The sequence below is a fragment of the Epargyreus clarus genome, unplaced genomic scaffold, assembly GCF_041222505.1.
Source record: "Epargyreus clarus isolate Ecla_fem2 unplaced genomic scaffold, WU_Ecla_fem_2.2 ptg000027l, whole genome shotgun sequence".
NCBI classification, from domain to species: Eukaryota; Metazoa; Arthropoda; class Insecta; order Lepidoptera; family Hesperiidae; genus Epargyreus; species Epargyreus clarus.
The window spans coordinates 11,046,036-11,062,342 of NW_027332234.1; the positions used below are offsets into that span (position 1 = coordinate 11,046,036).

The window sequence follows — 16,307 nt, forward strand, 5'->3', positions numbered from 1 at the left end:
CCACAGAAAATAAATTAGTCAATCATTAATAACAAATGTTCTTAAATATTTAACTTATAATATTTCATCATTGAATAATAATAATAATAATATACTTTATTGTACCCATAAACAGAATCAAAACACATGGAAAATAATTATTTTAAAAATACAATAGGCGGCCTTATCGCTCAGCAGCGATCTCTTCCAGGCAACCTTTAGGTGCGGAGTTAAAGTGAAAAAATATAGAATGATAGGTAGGGTGCAAATAACAGATGGTAGAATTTGGCATAAAATACAAATTTTGGAACAAATTATAGAAACAAATTATATGTATTTAAAAAGAAAGGAGCAAGATTTAAAAGAGTTGTGACAGATTTAAGATTTAAATAAACAAAGATATTAAATTACAGATAGCAAAAGCATATGGAAAGGAAAAGAAACAAAGATAGAGTTAGAGCTGAAGATAATGACATTTCACCAGATTTTTGAAGGAGTAAAGGGATTGAGCATTGCGAATATTTACAGGAAGAGAGTTCCACAGACGGATAGCGGATATAGTAAAGGATTTCCTGTAGAAGGATGTTGAGTGGAGTGGAGTAAGGAGAGCATGGTTTTCAGTGGAGCGAAGGGATCGATCATGGGACAGATGGAGAAACTGAAATCGTTGCTTGAGGTATGGAGGAGAAGTCGGATTAAATAGTACACAATATAGAAGAGATAGAATGTGAGCATTTCGGCGAAGGCGAATTGGGAGCCACTTGAGCTTTGCACGATATTCTGAAACATGATCATACTTACGTAGCCCAAATATGAATCGTATACATAAGTACTGAATACTTTTGAATTGCAATAATTTAGGCTGTTGATTGAAACGTGTTTGCTTAATTAATCTAGTTTTTAATGGCGATTTTGTAGGTATGCAAAAAAGGTTAAACACTCTTTGAAAACTCTATATAAAAATGTTATTAGTACTTACTTCCATGTGCCCCTATAATCTAGGTTATTAGTCTTTGCTTCACATATACTAGCAATTAGTTTTAAACGCCATTCATCAGACCCTGTAAAAAGCATTTTTTAAATAATGAATGACCTCCTCTACCCTACGGGGCAATCTAAAAAAATATGTACAATTTCCTTATTATTATTTTATTATTATTATAAATTTGATAGTCATATTGATCAAGAAATATAATAAAAAAACCCACTGTAATTAAAAAATGATTTTCAATGGCAGACATTTCAATACTCACAAGATTCATATTTGTCCAATATTGTTGTTCGTCCAAAAAGCTTCTCAAACATTTTGTAATATTTCCAGTTTTTATTCTTGGCTTTCTTTGCTATTTTATATGTCTGTAAGATATTAATACTGTAGGATTAATTTCAACTCCGGAACTTAATATGTATTATTTACCTAATAAATCTTAGATAAGTTTTAACAAGTAACTCTTAGGGCTCGAACACAAAACTGCGATGCGACGCGATGCGAATTCGCAACGCAGAACATTGCGATGCGAATTGCTGCGATGCGATATCGTGCGGCGTAGCGTCTCTCAGGGTGACCAACAACAACAACCACAACCACTGTGCGATGCGAATCAATTCGCAAGTTCTTGCGATGCGTCGAGGGAGCTCGCAGATTTTTGCGATGCGACGTCGCATCGCAGTTTTGTGTACGAACCCTTAATGAGTAAACTATGACAAGAAGTTAAAGCAGACATAAAATTGATTGATTGAAAGTCTTAATAAGATACATCAAAGCAGTAAGATTTATTGTGTAAAATTAATTATGCTTACATCATACATGTATGACCACTTTTTTCTGACATGGTTAATGGTCATCTCATCTGGAAAGCCATTCTCAATAAGGATTTTGTAAAATTCCCTGCATCAAATAATACATACAGTAAGAATAGTATATTAATGAGTAAGAAAACATATTAATTGCATTCTTAAGGTAATTAATTGATAGCTAATACGCATTTTATGAAATTTTCCATTTATGTTTAAGCAATGTTAAGCTATACCTAATTTACTAACCCCCAAGGCTGTTTCTTTTTCTTAAATAGGTAATCATGATCGATACGAAATTGTATTAAACGTTTGTTCAGTTCTGGAGTCCCTGAAAATAGAGGAAACAATTAAAATACATACTATTTTATACACTTACCACAAATTTCAAGTCATTTACTCACAAATAAAAGCTTTTTCCTCCATTGCACTTATAAAAGTTTTAATGATTATTTTAGTTATAAAATCCTAGTAGTGTACATTAATTAGTTTTTGTTCAAAATGAAAAAATCTTATACAATTAAACAAAAATAACCAAAATAAACTCTCTTTATAAATTCCAAAACTGTCAGTTTTGACAGCAATTACCAATCACACAACAAAACCACAGGTCACAGGTTAAAAATCAAAAAGTGCAATGTAAATCGATAGTATATTTATATTATGTGTAGTTTTGTAGTAACTCTTTTCTATATTTAAGTTTAAACTCCGAAAACATTACCATTTAATTAATAGTGTGCCATTTAATTAATAGTGTGTTAACTCCTTAAAGTGAGTTTTCAATAGAGCACTCGATTAATCCAATTGACAGATCGATTTCCTTTTCATTACATTGAAAAAACTTAACTTAGTGATTCACTAATGATGATTTTACGCGAACTCTATATCGAGGAAAGTCTCCGTCGCCTAGATAAATCGTTAAACGTAAAATCCATAATGTTCGGTAGGTATGTTACCAATTTTTAAGTTTATTTTTAATAGAACTCTTCAAAATGAAAAGTTATTAAAATAATCGTATTTAAATAATCATCAAATGAATAATGTTAACTAAATATTGGAGTGCCTATAAAGGCTCTACTCTATCCTGTAATCTGCCAAAATATACGGTAAGATATGTAGTCATTTTTTCCAATAAATAAAGAATTTGAAATTGACTTGAATTCAAGTCTGTAAAATAAATTAACAATAACATTGAAGACTTTTCCTTTTTATTTACTTTGATTTCGTGTATTTTAATGCTGCTCTCCCAAAAACAAACGTAACTAGTTTTCCAAGGCGACCAAAAATTCGTTTAATGAATAATAAAACAATACATGAGTAGAAAAAAGAACAAGATTTTATGTAATCGAAACCTTCAAAAGTCGATTCTTCAATTAATCGAATTCTGCTGCACTACTCTGTTCAGTGAGACTTATTGAGTGTCACTGTCAGTTAAGTCAGAGTCAGTGTGAAGGCTGTCAAAATACTATTATATCTATTTTCAATTTTCACGTGGTTTCGCTAATTATTCGCTTTTCGTATCGTTCGGCTTGTCTCAACTTACTTAACATGTGTCCTAATTCAGACTTTAACGCGATGTAGTTACAGTTTTTAAACCGGGACAATGCATCGGTTGATTTCAGCAAGAAATTTATATCAAAGTAACATTCACGGGATCGCTTTACCATCAAATAATGCCCTGAAAAGTTTGGCACCGGTGTCACAATGTTCTTTCTGTCGGAAAATTTTCTTAGCGGAACATTATACAGGTAAAATTTAAAATGAAGGCTAATTTGTCGATTGCACGTGTTATAAAGTTCACTAAACTTGCAATGTTTTTATAAACATAACCTAGCTTACCAGTTGCATAACGTTTCGCGTTAGTTCCAGGGAATGTTTTTGTCGTGCGACATCAGTCTACGAGAACGGCTAACGCCATGAAATCCGTTAAAAAGAAATCAAGGCATAAATCTTACAAGAAATATGGCGAAGTAATGGAAGGTTTGTTTCGTAAACTGTATATTTATGATACTTGTTTACATTACAATTATAACCTAATTTTTCTTTCGTATTTCAGTGAATGAGAGTAGTATGACGGAAACAAAAGTATCGATAAGTAAATTGCATGCTAAACATCTATCTAAGTTAGCGTCCAGTCCGGTGAACCTGGGACAGCTCCATCAGTTAACTACAAAACCATTGAAAAAGTCACCCATAGACGAAGTTGATCCAGAACTACTCAGAAGTGTGAAGGAGAAAATACTAAAGAAAAATTTACCTTCAATTTCCTCAGGAATTAATTTGGAAGATGACAAATGTGCCCTCATATTTACTAGTCACAAAATATCAGCATTAGAGAACAGATGCAAAACTAAGCAATACATAGACATGGTGAAGGAGAGCTACTATAGTTTTAGGAAGGCCACACTGTATGATCAAAAGTTACAGGACTTAAGATATGCCATCAATGAAGGTGTAAATCAGGAGTTTGACCTAGAACCCAGTGATCCTGTGAGTGGACCTAGTGAAAGATCACTACCAAAAAGTCCACATGCAGTATTTAGAGAATTATTTGTAGATAATAACCAATTAGATGGATACGATAGAGAGCTTTTTAATCACCTGTCAAATTTACAGTAAGTATATTATTTAGACTCCCTATAGTTAGGGTAGAGGAACAGTGTATTGAATAGATATTCTCTTAGGGTTTTTAAAAGATTTACTTATGCTGCAGAGGCTATGGCTATAAATCTCGAAAATCTGTTGAAAAGTTTCTGATGAGTTTGACAACATTGTTTTTCATGTCTAAGTCATTATAAGAATTAATATATTTAAATAATTGTTATGTAGATATCAAGGCATACCTCATCCAGCTTTAGATGATATATGCGAGGACAATTTACACACAGAAATTGACATAAAGGATGACTTGGAGCTAGAAAATGAGAGACAGCATATTGAGAAAACCTTAAAAGTGAAAAAAGCGTATGTATATAGTTATCTTTATTGTACACTTATTTATATTTTCATTGATAGCTCGTGCATTAATATTCAATCCATTTAGTGTTTCCCCCAAAAATCTAAATTTGTCCATTTCTGCCTACAAAATTGACAAACTCTTACAAGGCATAAAAGACGATAATAGAAAGTGTCCTTTGTGAAATTACTCCTGTATGTGGATACAATATTCAAATAATGAAGAGATGAACCTACGCAGATAGAAATGTAAATTTTATTACTTCAGTATGCTAGCAACTATGTCTCTCATATTTTGATGTTTTATTATAAAATATAACATTCCAGCCAACAAGCGATAAAGCAGAAGAAGAAGAAGCAGCGCGAGAAGCGTCGCCAGGCGCAGGAGCTGAGCATGAAGCAGGACGCGCGAGAGCTGGAGCGGCGCGGCAAGCGGGACGCGCTGCACCGCCTGCTGGCCGCGCATCTGCAGCTGCTCTGCTCGCTGCACATGATCGCTGAGGTGAGTGCTTTAGGACATTACAGCCAAGCCAGCCAAACAGTAAAACAAACTCAAAAAGGATGCGAATTTGCGTTTGCTCTACACACTGCACATCATCACTGAGTTGGTATCCATTACTTGCTGTCTCCTTTGTTTCAAATCAGAAATGATAACAACATAATAACTGGTTATAGCTAAATATTGAAAATAATAATAATGGCAGTGGCTAAACTCTCTAGACTTAAGCACCATATTTTCTATGTTAAGAATTTTATCTTAATACTTTTACATTATAATCTGGTCATTGCTCCACTTAGATAAGTTTTCTTCTTAAATTGGCATATTTTTGTGTTGATAACATTTTAGTAAGATATAAAAAGATAATTCTCATCGATTTTTTTTCCAATGCGCTGCTGAGTGTTGAGCGTCACAAGGTGTACTGCTATCAGTACCATTTTTCAAGCAAATGTTGGATATACGGTGCGTTGCACGACGCGATGCGTTGTGTCGAACGACATCACTGATTTTATAATGCAACGAAGCTCTAACTAGTTCTGACTAACGTTATAGCCTCTCACTATTCAATGCCAATGGTTATATAAAGATGTTATAGGCTTACACCTCTACTAATATTATGATTTATACAACAGAAACCCGAGGGTAAACTTTATAATATCGCACCTTTACGTTTATAATGACGTAAGTGCGTCATATACTCATGCACTTGACAAAATTGCATTTAAATCAGAATTGTTGCTTTCTATTCCCCTTAATTCGTCATTCGTTATTTTTAACACTCAACTTTTTTATTCCAGGGTCGGCAAGTTTTACAGTATTACAGACAGAAAAGTACAAGAGCAGACCAACCCAAAATCACTGATGTTAAAGTCTACAACACTTTATTGCATGGACATGCATTTATGGTAATAAATGTATATTTTCTTGTAACATGGTCATAGTAATAAGAAAGTCTTGAACATACTGTAGCCTAGATCTTATAAAGATTTTGACTTATGAGCCATGCAATATTATACATATTAGATTTTTAATCTATGTTGTCTTAATTGTTATATTAAGGACAATCAGTCACATGGGGGGTTCCAAGATGTCCTTCAAAGTAAAAAAAATATTAAGTTATTTTTTTTAGGTTCAGATAAGACACCTGAATATAGTATAAGTACATTTTTTTATATTTCTTAGGGCAATCTTGAAGGTACAAAAGAGCTAATGACATTCATGTCAGAAGATGGAGTGGACGCGAACGCGCAGACTTATGCAGCTTTGTTCGAGTGTGTGGAGAGAAGCAGTGTTGAAGACAAGTTCTCAGTATTAAACAATTACAGACAGAAGATGCTACAAAAGGTTTGCTTACATACTTTATTGCTTAGGCTATAACCGTAATGGCTAAACTATAACTTATTTGCCTGAATTTTATAATACTAATTTACCAAAGTAATTTGGTATAATATGGCTTATAAATTATCCATTCTTGGTTTTGGTTTCGCATTGTGAAATGAAACACACTATGATGTAAGTCAGCCTATAATATCTAATAATTATCTTTCAGGGTATCTCTTTAAATGATTTACTGGACAAGACAAAGTTTCAATATGACCAGCAGGAAATGGTTCTTAGAGCCGTTCGTCGCTTACAGCCCGACTTCGAGCCACAGTACACCCCTCCATTACTAGACTACGACTGCCCACTATTAGAGGACTTAAAGTTAGACAATATTGAAAACAGAAAAGGATTGTTAATATCACCCGCCGAAAATCTCCTAACATTAGAGGAATTGAAACTAAAGGGAAAGGAACAGTTGGCTATGGAGATTAACGGGGAAATCGAGGTGGAAAACATTAGTGCCACAAAAAAGGAATTGCCGTCAGTAAATAAATACGTAAGCCTTTTTCAGTGTATTATGATGATGATCCTAGATACAAAATGACGCATTTGATTGCGTTATCCAATCTTAAATCTTATTTACTTTATATTGCTAGTAATATTAATATTAGTTTTTGTTATACGTAGAAATAATTTATATGTACTATTTTGAGAAAACTAATTCGCTTATAAATAATCAGTGAGATAAGGTTACAATAGATTATTATGTCAATAATATTTTATTCATATTGCAGAGGGAGAAATTACAGGAAACTGAAAGTGAATGGCGAACCGTGATCAAGGAGGCGTTCATTCGCAACCTGAGCACGCTGAGGTCCCGCAGCAGCGCTTCACACACCGCCATCACTTTGTATCCATATCTGAAGGTCTTGGATGTAAGTAAATTGACTTGTTACTCTTGTTGCATTATTTGTTACGTTACATGTACAAGTTAATTGTAAGGTACAGATTTCGTTTCATTCATTCGAGTGTGAGTGGATTTACAGTCTAATACCTTTAAACCTGTTCCGTTTTACTTCGTTTTGTTTATTGCCATCAGTTCGATAACGCAAGTATTGACTTAAATTATAATGTTTTCTTTGCAGGCGGACCAATTTGTAGAATTGATGATGATAGAAATCCGCAAGTTGATAGATGGCAGCGAGTCGTACAGTCCTACGCTTAAACTACTCCAGAGGGATCTCGGCACTCAAGTATACCAGAAGTAAGTAAACTATATCGCGACTTATGCTAGTTTTTACCATATTGTGATCCGCGCCAAACAGCTAGTCCGCTCAGAATATAGAAACAATTTGCGTCGCAATAGTAAATTTGTAGATATTAGCAGAACGAAGACCCGTCCGCTACCCGCTCTCGCGGGCACATAGCAGCGTTAGTGTGCCCTTACGTTATGGATTATATGCTAACTAAACTTACGCGCAACAACTTCAGAGCGTACTAGAATATAGAAGTTAAAAAATATGAAATTATATTTTTTAACATCTCGTTTTTACGTATTATATCTATGTGCCTGTGTAATGTATGTGATGGTGTTGGCAAGGTACCAGATAAAACAGCGTCGCAGCAACGGCGTGCTGGCGAAGCTGGAGCGTGTATATGAACAGTACCTGCAGTGGTACCTCGCGCGCGAACCGCTAGATGGCGCCGTGTGCAACGCGCGCCAGGCTTGGCAACTGCTGCTGCACCGGGATAGACACGGGGCAAGCTTGGTGAGTACCTACTGTCATTATTAATCATTAACGCAAAATTGTAATATGTTATCTTAGAATATAGGCCTCACATAAAACTAGTACTGAAAGCTTAAAGTTTTGAAATGTTTGCCCTCATTGTTCCTTATATTGTTGAAAAAAATTTTTACACCGATAACAAAGTTGATGTTAAATGGTCTTATAAATTAGGTAGAAATGATATTAAATTTTGATACTACAATCTATATAGCAATACTTATGTCATTATCACATTATTTTTACAGGATATAGAAGAATATCCATGGCCTGTAGAAATTCGACAAAATATCGGAAAATTTCTGTACAACATCATCATCAATGACATTAAGATTGACGTCAACATGTTCAAGTCGAAAGCTAAACCGTAAGTGTCAGAAAGTACATATAAAAATATTTTCTTACAACTAAAGAATATATCATTATATTCCTATCTGTAGTGGGCCACAGATGCACTGCTATCCCTGAGGACTAAGCTGGACCGCCTCAGAAGAGTTTCTCTCTTACGACACCCTTCAAAACCAGAACACAGCAGCGTTTAACACTGATGTTATGAGGCAAAAATAGATTTGGCGATGGTGTCGCCGGAGTCGAACCACTAAGGGTTCGACCACCTTCGATGTAGATGTGTATAATATATTTCCGAGGCGACAATAACGTGTGTGTGCTTGCAGCAAGCGCCTGCCGGCGGTGTACAAGGTGCACCGTCCGTGGGGGCGGCAGGTGCGGCTGGAGCTGAAGCCGCACCCGGCGCTGGCGCGGCTGTGGGCGGCGGCGGCGGCGCCCGCGCTGCGCATGCGCACCGCGCTCGCGCCGCAAGCCGCGCCGCCCGCGCCCTGGCTCGGACCCACCAGGGGAGCGTATCTGCTCACCGACACGCCGCTCATACGGTAACTTATTTTTTAAATAAGGTCTCAAAATGGGATTGGTTTTAAAATGTGATCTAGGCATAAATTTATGAGGACCACCAAACAATTGCGATTCAACTAAGTTTAGCTTACTAGCATAGCAACGTAATATTTCTTTTTATTATACTATACACTTCTAAAAAAAATTATAGACCTAATTTACTGTACATAATAAGTAAAAGTGATACTAAGAACCATGTTTGGCCATACTTATTCACCACTCATTCAATATAGACACACATCACATTTGTTTTACATTGAATGTATTGTTAATTTACAATTTTCAGATAACCAAATCAATTTATTAAATGCTGTTATTTATTTTCAAAATAACATTTATTATCTCCGTTACTATCAGGATGCCCATCCACATGACGAGTCAAACCAAGCTCCTGGACGAAGCCCCTCCGGGATCCCTGCATCCAGTCCTGGACAGTCTTAATCAGCTGGGTGAAGTGCCGTGGCTCATCAACAAACCTATTTTAGATTTGCAACTGCAAGTTTTTAGGTGAGATACTATTATTATACAAATGTGTACACTAGTCATTTGAATAAATTGTCGGACGCAGACATTTTTTTAAGGAAAATCAACCTTAATTAGGATTACAGTTTTTGAAGTGATATGTGGTTGCCATTGATATTTTTCTTTTTCGAAGCTGGTAAAAGGAGTCTGATAGTATGCACCATTATTACATTAATGTAAGCTAGTTATATAGCAATTAACGTAGCATTAAAATTAAATTAAAACCTGATTCCGGCATCACGATACATGTTCCACATGGCGCGCTTCCCAGGTCTGGCGGCGACAAGCGGCTGGACATCGCGCCGCCTGCGTCTTCACTGGACACGTCGCAGTTCCCGGTGGCGACGGGCGCGGGCGCGGGCGCGGGCGCCACGCTCAAGCGGCGGCTGGCCATCAGCCGCGCGCGCGCCGACATGCACTCGCTCTGGTGTGATGCGCTCTACAAGCTCTCGCTCGCTAACCATTATAGGTTGGTTTATTTTGTTATCTAGATACTTCAGATGCAGGTAGTAGGTACTCGATAAGATTATGGTTAGTCGTCGTGAGAATATAAAATATTTTATGATTAAATATTGAATTGTTTTTGAATGCCAATAATCAATTACTTGGCAAGATGATTCTTCATGATTACAGCGAGGAAGCAGGGATAGGTTATCTAGAAACAAAATAATCATAATAATAGTTTTAAATTTTTCTTAACTTATGTTAATAGACTGTGCAGTTGGTTCTATTTCAGAATACATATTTTAATATTGTTCGATATTAGTACCATTAGTCTATAATTATGTAATATGTAAATAATTGTAATTACAAAAATACGTGCTCATTTATATTATTCAATGACATCACAGGATAATTACAAAAAATAAGTTATTTAAAAAAAACAATGCTGCCTTATTAAAAAAACAATTCAATTTCAACCTTTCCTATCCTACCCTAGGGATCGTATGTTCTGGCTGCCGCACAACATGGACTTCCGCGGGCGCGTGTACGCGGTGGGTCCGCACGTGTCGGTGCTGGGCGCGGACGCGGCGCGCGCGCTGCTGCGGCTGGCCCGCGCGCAACCGCTCGGACCCACCGGCCTGCGCTGGCTTAAACTGCACGCGGTCAACCTCACCGGCACCATGAAGCGGAACACTATTGATGAGAGGTTGCTATTCATGAATATTCACGCTTTTTTATAATATGGGAATAGCAGACGAGCATGCAGTCCATCTGTTGGTAAGTGGCTCCTGCTGCCCATGGACATCTGTAAACCACCCCAGATTGGATTAAATATTCCTACATGGAGTCGGCCACAGGTGCGCCGCCATCCCGGAGGACTTAGTCGCACAGGGAGTTCCGCGGGCGCGTGTACGCGGTGGCTCAAGCTGCGCGCGGTAAATATAACTGGCACTATGAAGCGGAACACTATTGAAGAAAGGTCACTCACTTAATAATAAAATCCTTTGTTTAAATTATTTCTTGTTTAATAATACTAGTAATTATTATTATCTCAAAATCTATGGTTCGACTGCGGCGGCATCACGCCACACCTATTTCTGCCTGATAACAGCATTGTTCTCCTCCTCCTCCTCCTCAGGAGTAAGGACACATTTGTGGTTGACCTCAGGTAGGAATCCAATTTTATTGGGGTTCAAAGAATATGTCCGTGATGATGAAGTAGCCACTTACCATCAGGTGGCATGCATACTCGTTTGCTACTCTCATATTATAAAAAAAACAGGTTTATTTGTACTGTTAACTTAAAAACAAATATTTAATAGAATTATTTACATAATAGTAATTTGAATTCCAGGTATCAATATGCAGAGAGCATAATGGACAAAATTTTGGACTCTGCTGACCATCCATTGGATGGGAAAGGGTGGTGGAAGGAATCCGAAGAGCCATGGCAAACGCTAGCTTGCTGCATGGAGATCGCTAAAGCTGTTAGATCACCAAATCCTGAAGGTAGGTATTAAATTTAAAATGACGTTTTCTAAAGCAATACATAGGAGACATTTTTCTGTTCGTGAACTAAATGTAATTTTAGTAACATCTATTAATTTCTAACAGGATAGGAGTCTTTTCTAACTAAGTTGATCCAGATTTTAAACATGTTATTTTAGTCTTATCACACCCTAATAGTGTAACGTATTTTTTTCCACACTTATATTCTAGTATTACATATCGTCTAAGTCACAGTCATAGCTAATCACAGATGTATTATTACCCTTGAGATGCAAATTGGGCTTTCCCTAATCACATTCTTGAAAGCAGAACACAGCAACAGTCTACAATGAGTTGTACCACGTTTAATTGTTCGTGTATGTGTGCACAGAGTACATGTGCGGGTTCCCGGTGCACCAGGACGGGTCGTGCAACGGGCTGCAGCACTACGCCGCGCTCGGCCGCGACGCGCCCGGCGCCGCCGCCGTCAACCTCGCGCCGCGACACCGCCCGCACGACGTCTACACCGACGTCGCCGCGCTCGTCAGTATCACACACAATGCACACGCACACGTACTGACACGAAAATACGTACACGTCGATCAATCAATCAGTCGTAATCAAATCAAATCATTTTTTTTTTATTCATTGTAGGTTCTTCACACAGCACTTTTTGAATGTCAATACAACTATACGTGCACATACACACACACGTGCACATAGACACATTCACAGACTCATACACCGAGGCTTGCGCGCCCTAGTAGGCATATACGTACACATTTTCACGTATGTGACACACACTCAACACAAACAAACTCCGATATATGCGTGCTCCTACGCCTGTACCCGCAAGCTTACAAGCACACATGTGTACACACGTTTCGACTTCATAAACTTGTTGCTACACGTCTAATTACAAGATGTGGCTTCGCTTATTACTACAATACAAATATATTTGATCTATTCTGGATGTTTTAATGTAAATAGGTAAACAGACTTATTTTAAGTGCATTATTTGACAATTTTCTAAGGAAATAAATATATTTAACCCTACACTTTACGGTGATATTATTTTACAAATATATGTAATAGTATCGGTCTGAAGTTGTTGCGCACAACTACAAACATATATTCCGCAAAAATAAGTATAAATAAGTAAATCAATGAATCCTCAGGTGGAAAAGCAGCGCGCACGCGACGCGGCGGCGGGCGTGGCGGCGGCGGCGACGCTGGAGGGCTTCGTGCGGCGCAAGGTCATCAAGCAGACCGTCATGACCACCGTGTACGGCGTCACGCGCTTCGGCGCGCGCCTGCAGATCGCCAAGCAACTTAAAGGTACGCACATATTATACATACATGCATAATTTCAAAATGATTATGCATATTAGTATACTAGCAAAACTCAACGATGTTTTGCTGTGGCTTAAAGTTAGGTACAGACTGTTGTAACGTAACATGCAATGTAACATGAAAGGCATTTCATGAGTGTGGACGCAGCGCACACACGAACTATGAGATGTTTCACATTTTTTTTAATTCCTTTTTTAGACATCGAAGAATTCCCAAAGGAGCACGTGTGGACGTGCTCGCACTACCTCACCGCGAAGACATTTGACAGCCTGCGCGAAATGTTTACCTCCACGAAGCTAATACAGGACTGGTTTACTGACTGCGCCAAGTGAGAATCAAGCTTTTCATTATAGTTAAAATCACGTATAAGCTGGAATCAGGGTTAAAGTTTTTCAAAAACTCGATATCGCTCAAGTAACATGTATCTATACCTATCTCAGACCAACTTACTTTTTATTATATGCACACTTGCATGAAATGAATAAACTAAATACTACATTAAATATCTATTGCTAATTTAGTTGGAAAATGTCACAAAATTATTCTTTGCAATGCCCTTCGAGGCTATTTATTACTATACTATTCTGTAAGTGTGAAGATCAAATTAGTTTGTGTAAAGCGTATAGGGTTGTGATTGTATGTGTGCGCAGGATGATCGCGGGCGTGTGCGGCGAGAGCGTGCGGTGGCGCACGCCGCTGGGGCTGCCCGTGCTGCAGCCCTACTACCGCCGCGCACCGCACGACGCCGCACAGTCAGTATACAATACATCTATACTGTCTTTTTTTGTTGCTGGCGATAATTATGTATTGTTTTTCATAACACAGCCATTTTTTTTATTTATGTTCTTATTAAAATCGAGTTTTCCATTTAATGTTCCGCGAATGCGTCAGGTATTAGTCCCGGTTTATTAAGACTGGTAATCAAACATGTTTTTATTATAGTACTAATTCACTTGCGTAACTGGTCTAATAGAATTAATTTTAATTGCTTTTTTAAGTCATTCCTTAAAGCATATCCTTTATTGTGTTTTCTTTGCTTTTGCTGTAATTTATATTTTATACAATACTTATATTAGGTTAGCATACATTTAAACTATCAGTTGTTTAATGCTTTTTACAGTATACTAGCTGACCAGGAAAACGTTGTTGCCATGTAAATAAAAAAATGTTAAGGGTGAACAACCCTTATCACTTAGGGGTACGAAAAATAGATAGTAGCCGATTCTCAGACCTACTGAATATGCATATAAAATGTGGTGAAATACGGTAAAGCCGTTTCGGAGGAGTACGGTAACTATCATAATAACATTACTAGAACAGTATTCTATACGTGAAAACTTGTAATCGGCTTTCCTTTTCTATAGTGTATTTATGTTTGTCTAAGCAAGCTGTAAGTTTTCCAAATAAATGAACATTATGACACGAGAATTTTATATACCCCGACTTACGCGGTTATCACTCGGTCCCACCAATCGTGTAAGTCCGAGGTATTACTGTATGAGATAATAATAATCCGTCCTGTCTCCAGACGTCCGTGCACGATGAAACAGCGCAACGCGTTCCCGCCGAACTTCATCCACTCGCTGGACTCGTCGCACATGATGCTGACGGGGCTGCGCTGCCAGGCCGCCGGGCTCGCCTTCGTCTCCGTGCACGACTGCTTCTGGACGCACCCGAACTCTGTCGACGCTATGAATAAGGTGGGCAACATTAGTACAACTGTCTATTCATCAAAATAAATTCGTTTTCAACGGCCGTTATAAGTATTAAGCATAATTATTTTTTTAGAGGGAGGGAAGAGTGGTAAAGTGAAGTAGTGGTGTTATTGTCTCCACACTTGGCTGGGCTTATTGCTGGCTGCGGTTAAATAACTATCCTGGGAAATGCTAATGGTAATCTTCTGGGTAATCCCATAGTCGGCTGGCTCTGCGGCTGGTATCTACGAGAGTAATTAAAGTGATGGTGGAATTAACAAAATGATCACCTTCGAATAATGATAACCTTACCTATTCAGTGAATATAAATATATTCAACAATATTTAAAAAATACGATAATAAATATTTTACAGATATGCCGAGAACAGTTCGTCGCCCTTCACTCACAGCCTATTCTAGAAGACTTATCTGACTTCCTCGTTAAACAATACAGCTATCCTGAAAGGTACATACCAAATAATTTTCAAAACGTATTCAATATTCAATTTACTAATATTATGATAATTATGCAATACTCCAATCTCTCATGACACAAATAAGGTTTCAATTCTTTCATGAAAAGTTTATGCCTCTATATCAGTGCCTTTACGATTTGGTTATGGTTTCCAGTGAGATAGACGAGCTAGCGGCGGGCAGCGCGAACAAGCGCCGCGTGAACAGCCTGCTGCGCGCCGTGCCCGACAAGGGGCAGTTCGACATCCGCGACGTACTCCGCTCTGTGTACTTCTTCAGCTGAGCCCCGCACACCGCGCGCTAGTTCCTCACGTACGGGCAACTGAAACGAATTGTGCTGAACGATTGTGTGTCTACAAACGTATTTTTGTTGTAACTAGTTGCGACACGAATTTTAAGTTCATAGTATAAATGCTCATCGCTCGCTAGGATAGTACTGATTTTAATTTTTCTAGATAGTGCTTTTTAAATGAACGAACACGATAATATAATAACTGACAAATGACTTTAGTATGGTTTCTGCATATAATATTTTTGGCAGTACTTAGAAATTAAAATTTTACGACACTATAAAATTGATAAAAAGGTTGCGTTGCTTATTTGCTTAAAAATTAGAGACACACAACTCTGATGCGGATAGACTGATGTATGTAGGTTTTCTAGTTTTGTAGGCTAGGTCCTGCCGCGGCCGGACTGATCTTCCAGGTTGTGGCCTTTTAACTACTAGAACCTAATTTCCAATAATGTTAAAATGGTTCCACTTTTATACTTCCTCTACGTAGATAGGAATGGTAATTGTGTCATAAATAAAAATATACAAAAACAATGTTGTTAACAAATAATAGGTACAAAATTGTTGTCGAAATAAGTTTTAAGTTAATAATAGATTTTTCAGACTACGACTAACAACGATCAACAAAACTAAGTAGCGTAGTGTGCTGGAAATGTGTAAACTGTGATTTTGTTAGCCGTCTCGCAATAAAGTAAGTTAACAATGATACTGTATTGTTTTATTTAGTTACAGGTGTCCACAGATTTTTGATGTAGTAAGAAAAACTGCATAAAAATCTTCTTATAAAATAATATAT

The 16,307-nt window shown here is 37.4% G+C and overlaps 2 protein-coding genes across 2 annotated transcripts in view; one reads left to right on the top strand and one right to left on the bottom strand.

Annotated features, from left to right (window-relative positions):
- The window catches only part of LOC140753841 (uncharacterized), a 33,831-nt gene extending 31,493 nt beyond the window's left edge, over positions 1-2,338 (bottom strand). Inside the window, exons 1-5 of the mRNA XM_073088642.1 lie at positions 2,178-2,338; positions 2,023-2,104; positions 1,780-1,867; positions 1,233-1,335; positions 959-1,040 (exon numbers count right to left, since the gene is read on the bottom strand). Of these exons, the coding sequence (XP_072944743.1) occupies positions 959-1,040; positions 1,233-1,335; positions 1,780-1,867; positions 2,023-2,104; positions 2,178-2,199 (377 nt within the window). The 5' untranslated portion in view covers positions 2,200-2,338. The remainder of the gene's footprint in view (positions 1-958; positions 1,041-1,232; positions 1,336-1,779; positions 1,868-2,022; positions 2,105-2,177) is intronic.
- An 881-nt stretch (positions 2,339-3,219) lies between these two features.
- mtRNApol (mitochondrial RNA polymerase) lies at positions 3,220-15,699 on the top strand. Its single transcript, XM_073088526.1, has 24 exons — positions 3,220-3,521; positions 3,637-3,753; positions 3,830-4,388; positions 4,603-4,737; positions 5,056-5,230; positions 6,025-6,132; positions 6,410-6,571; positions 6,777-7,106; positions 7,345-7,485; positions 7,696-7,814; positions 8,151-8,319; positions 8,583-8,701; positions 9,009-9,224; positions 9,601-9,750; positions 10,037-10,234; positions 10,706-10,915; positions 11,564-11,718; positions 12,089-12,240; positions 12,876-13,035; positions 13,249-13,378; positions 13,701-13,802; positions 14,579-14,750; positions 15,120-15,211; positions 15,376-15,699. The coding sequence occupies exons 1-24, from the start codon at positions 3,377-3,379 to the stop codon at positions 15,500-15,502; spliced, it is 4,143 nt and encodes a 1,380-aa protein (XP_072944627.1). The 5' UTR covers positions 3,220-3,376; the 3' UTR covers positions 15,503-15,699.
- Positions 15,700-16,307: the final 608 nt, after the last annotated feature.

Coding starts and splice junctions, on each gene's coding strand:
- mtRNApol (XM_073088526.1), top strand. CDS start 3,377: ATGCATCGGTTGATTTCAGCAAGAAATTTATATCAAAGTAACATTCAC. Junction 9,751..10,036: donor TTGCAACTGCAAGTTTTTAG/GTGAGATACTAT, acceptor CGCGCTTCCCAG/GTCTGGCGGCGACAAGCGGC. Junction 14,751..15,119: donor CTGTCGACGCTATGAATAAG/GTGGGCAACATT, acceptor AATATTTTACAG/ATATGCCGAGAACAGTTCGT.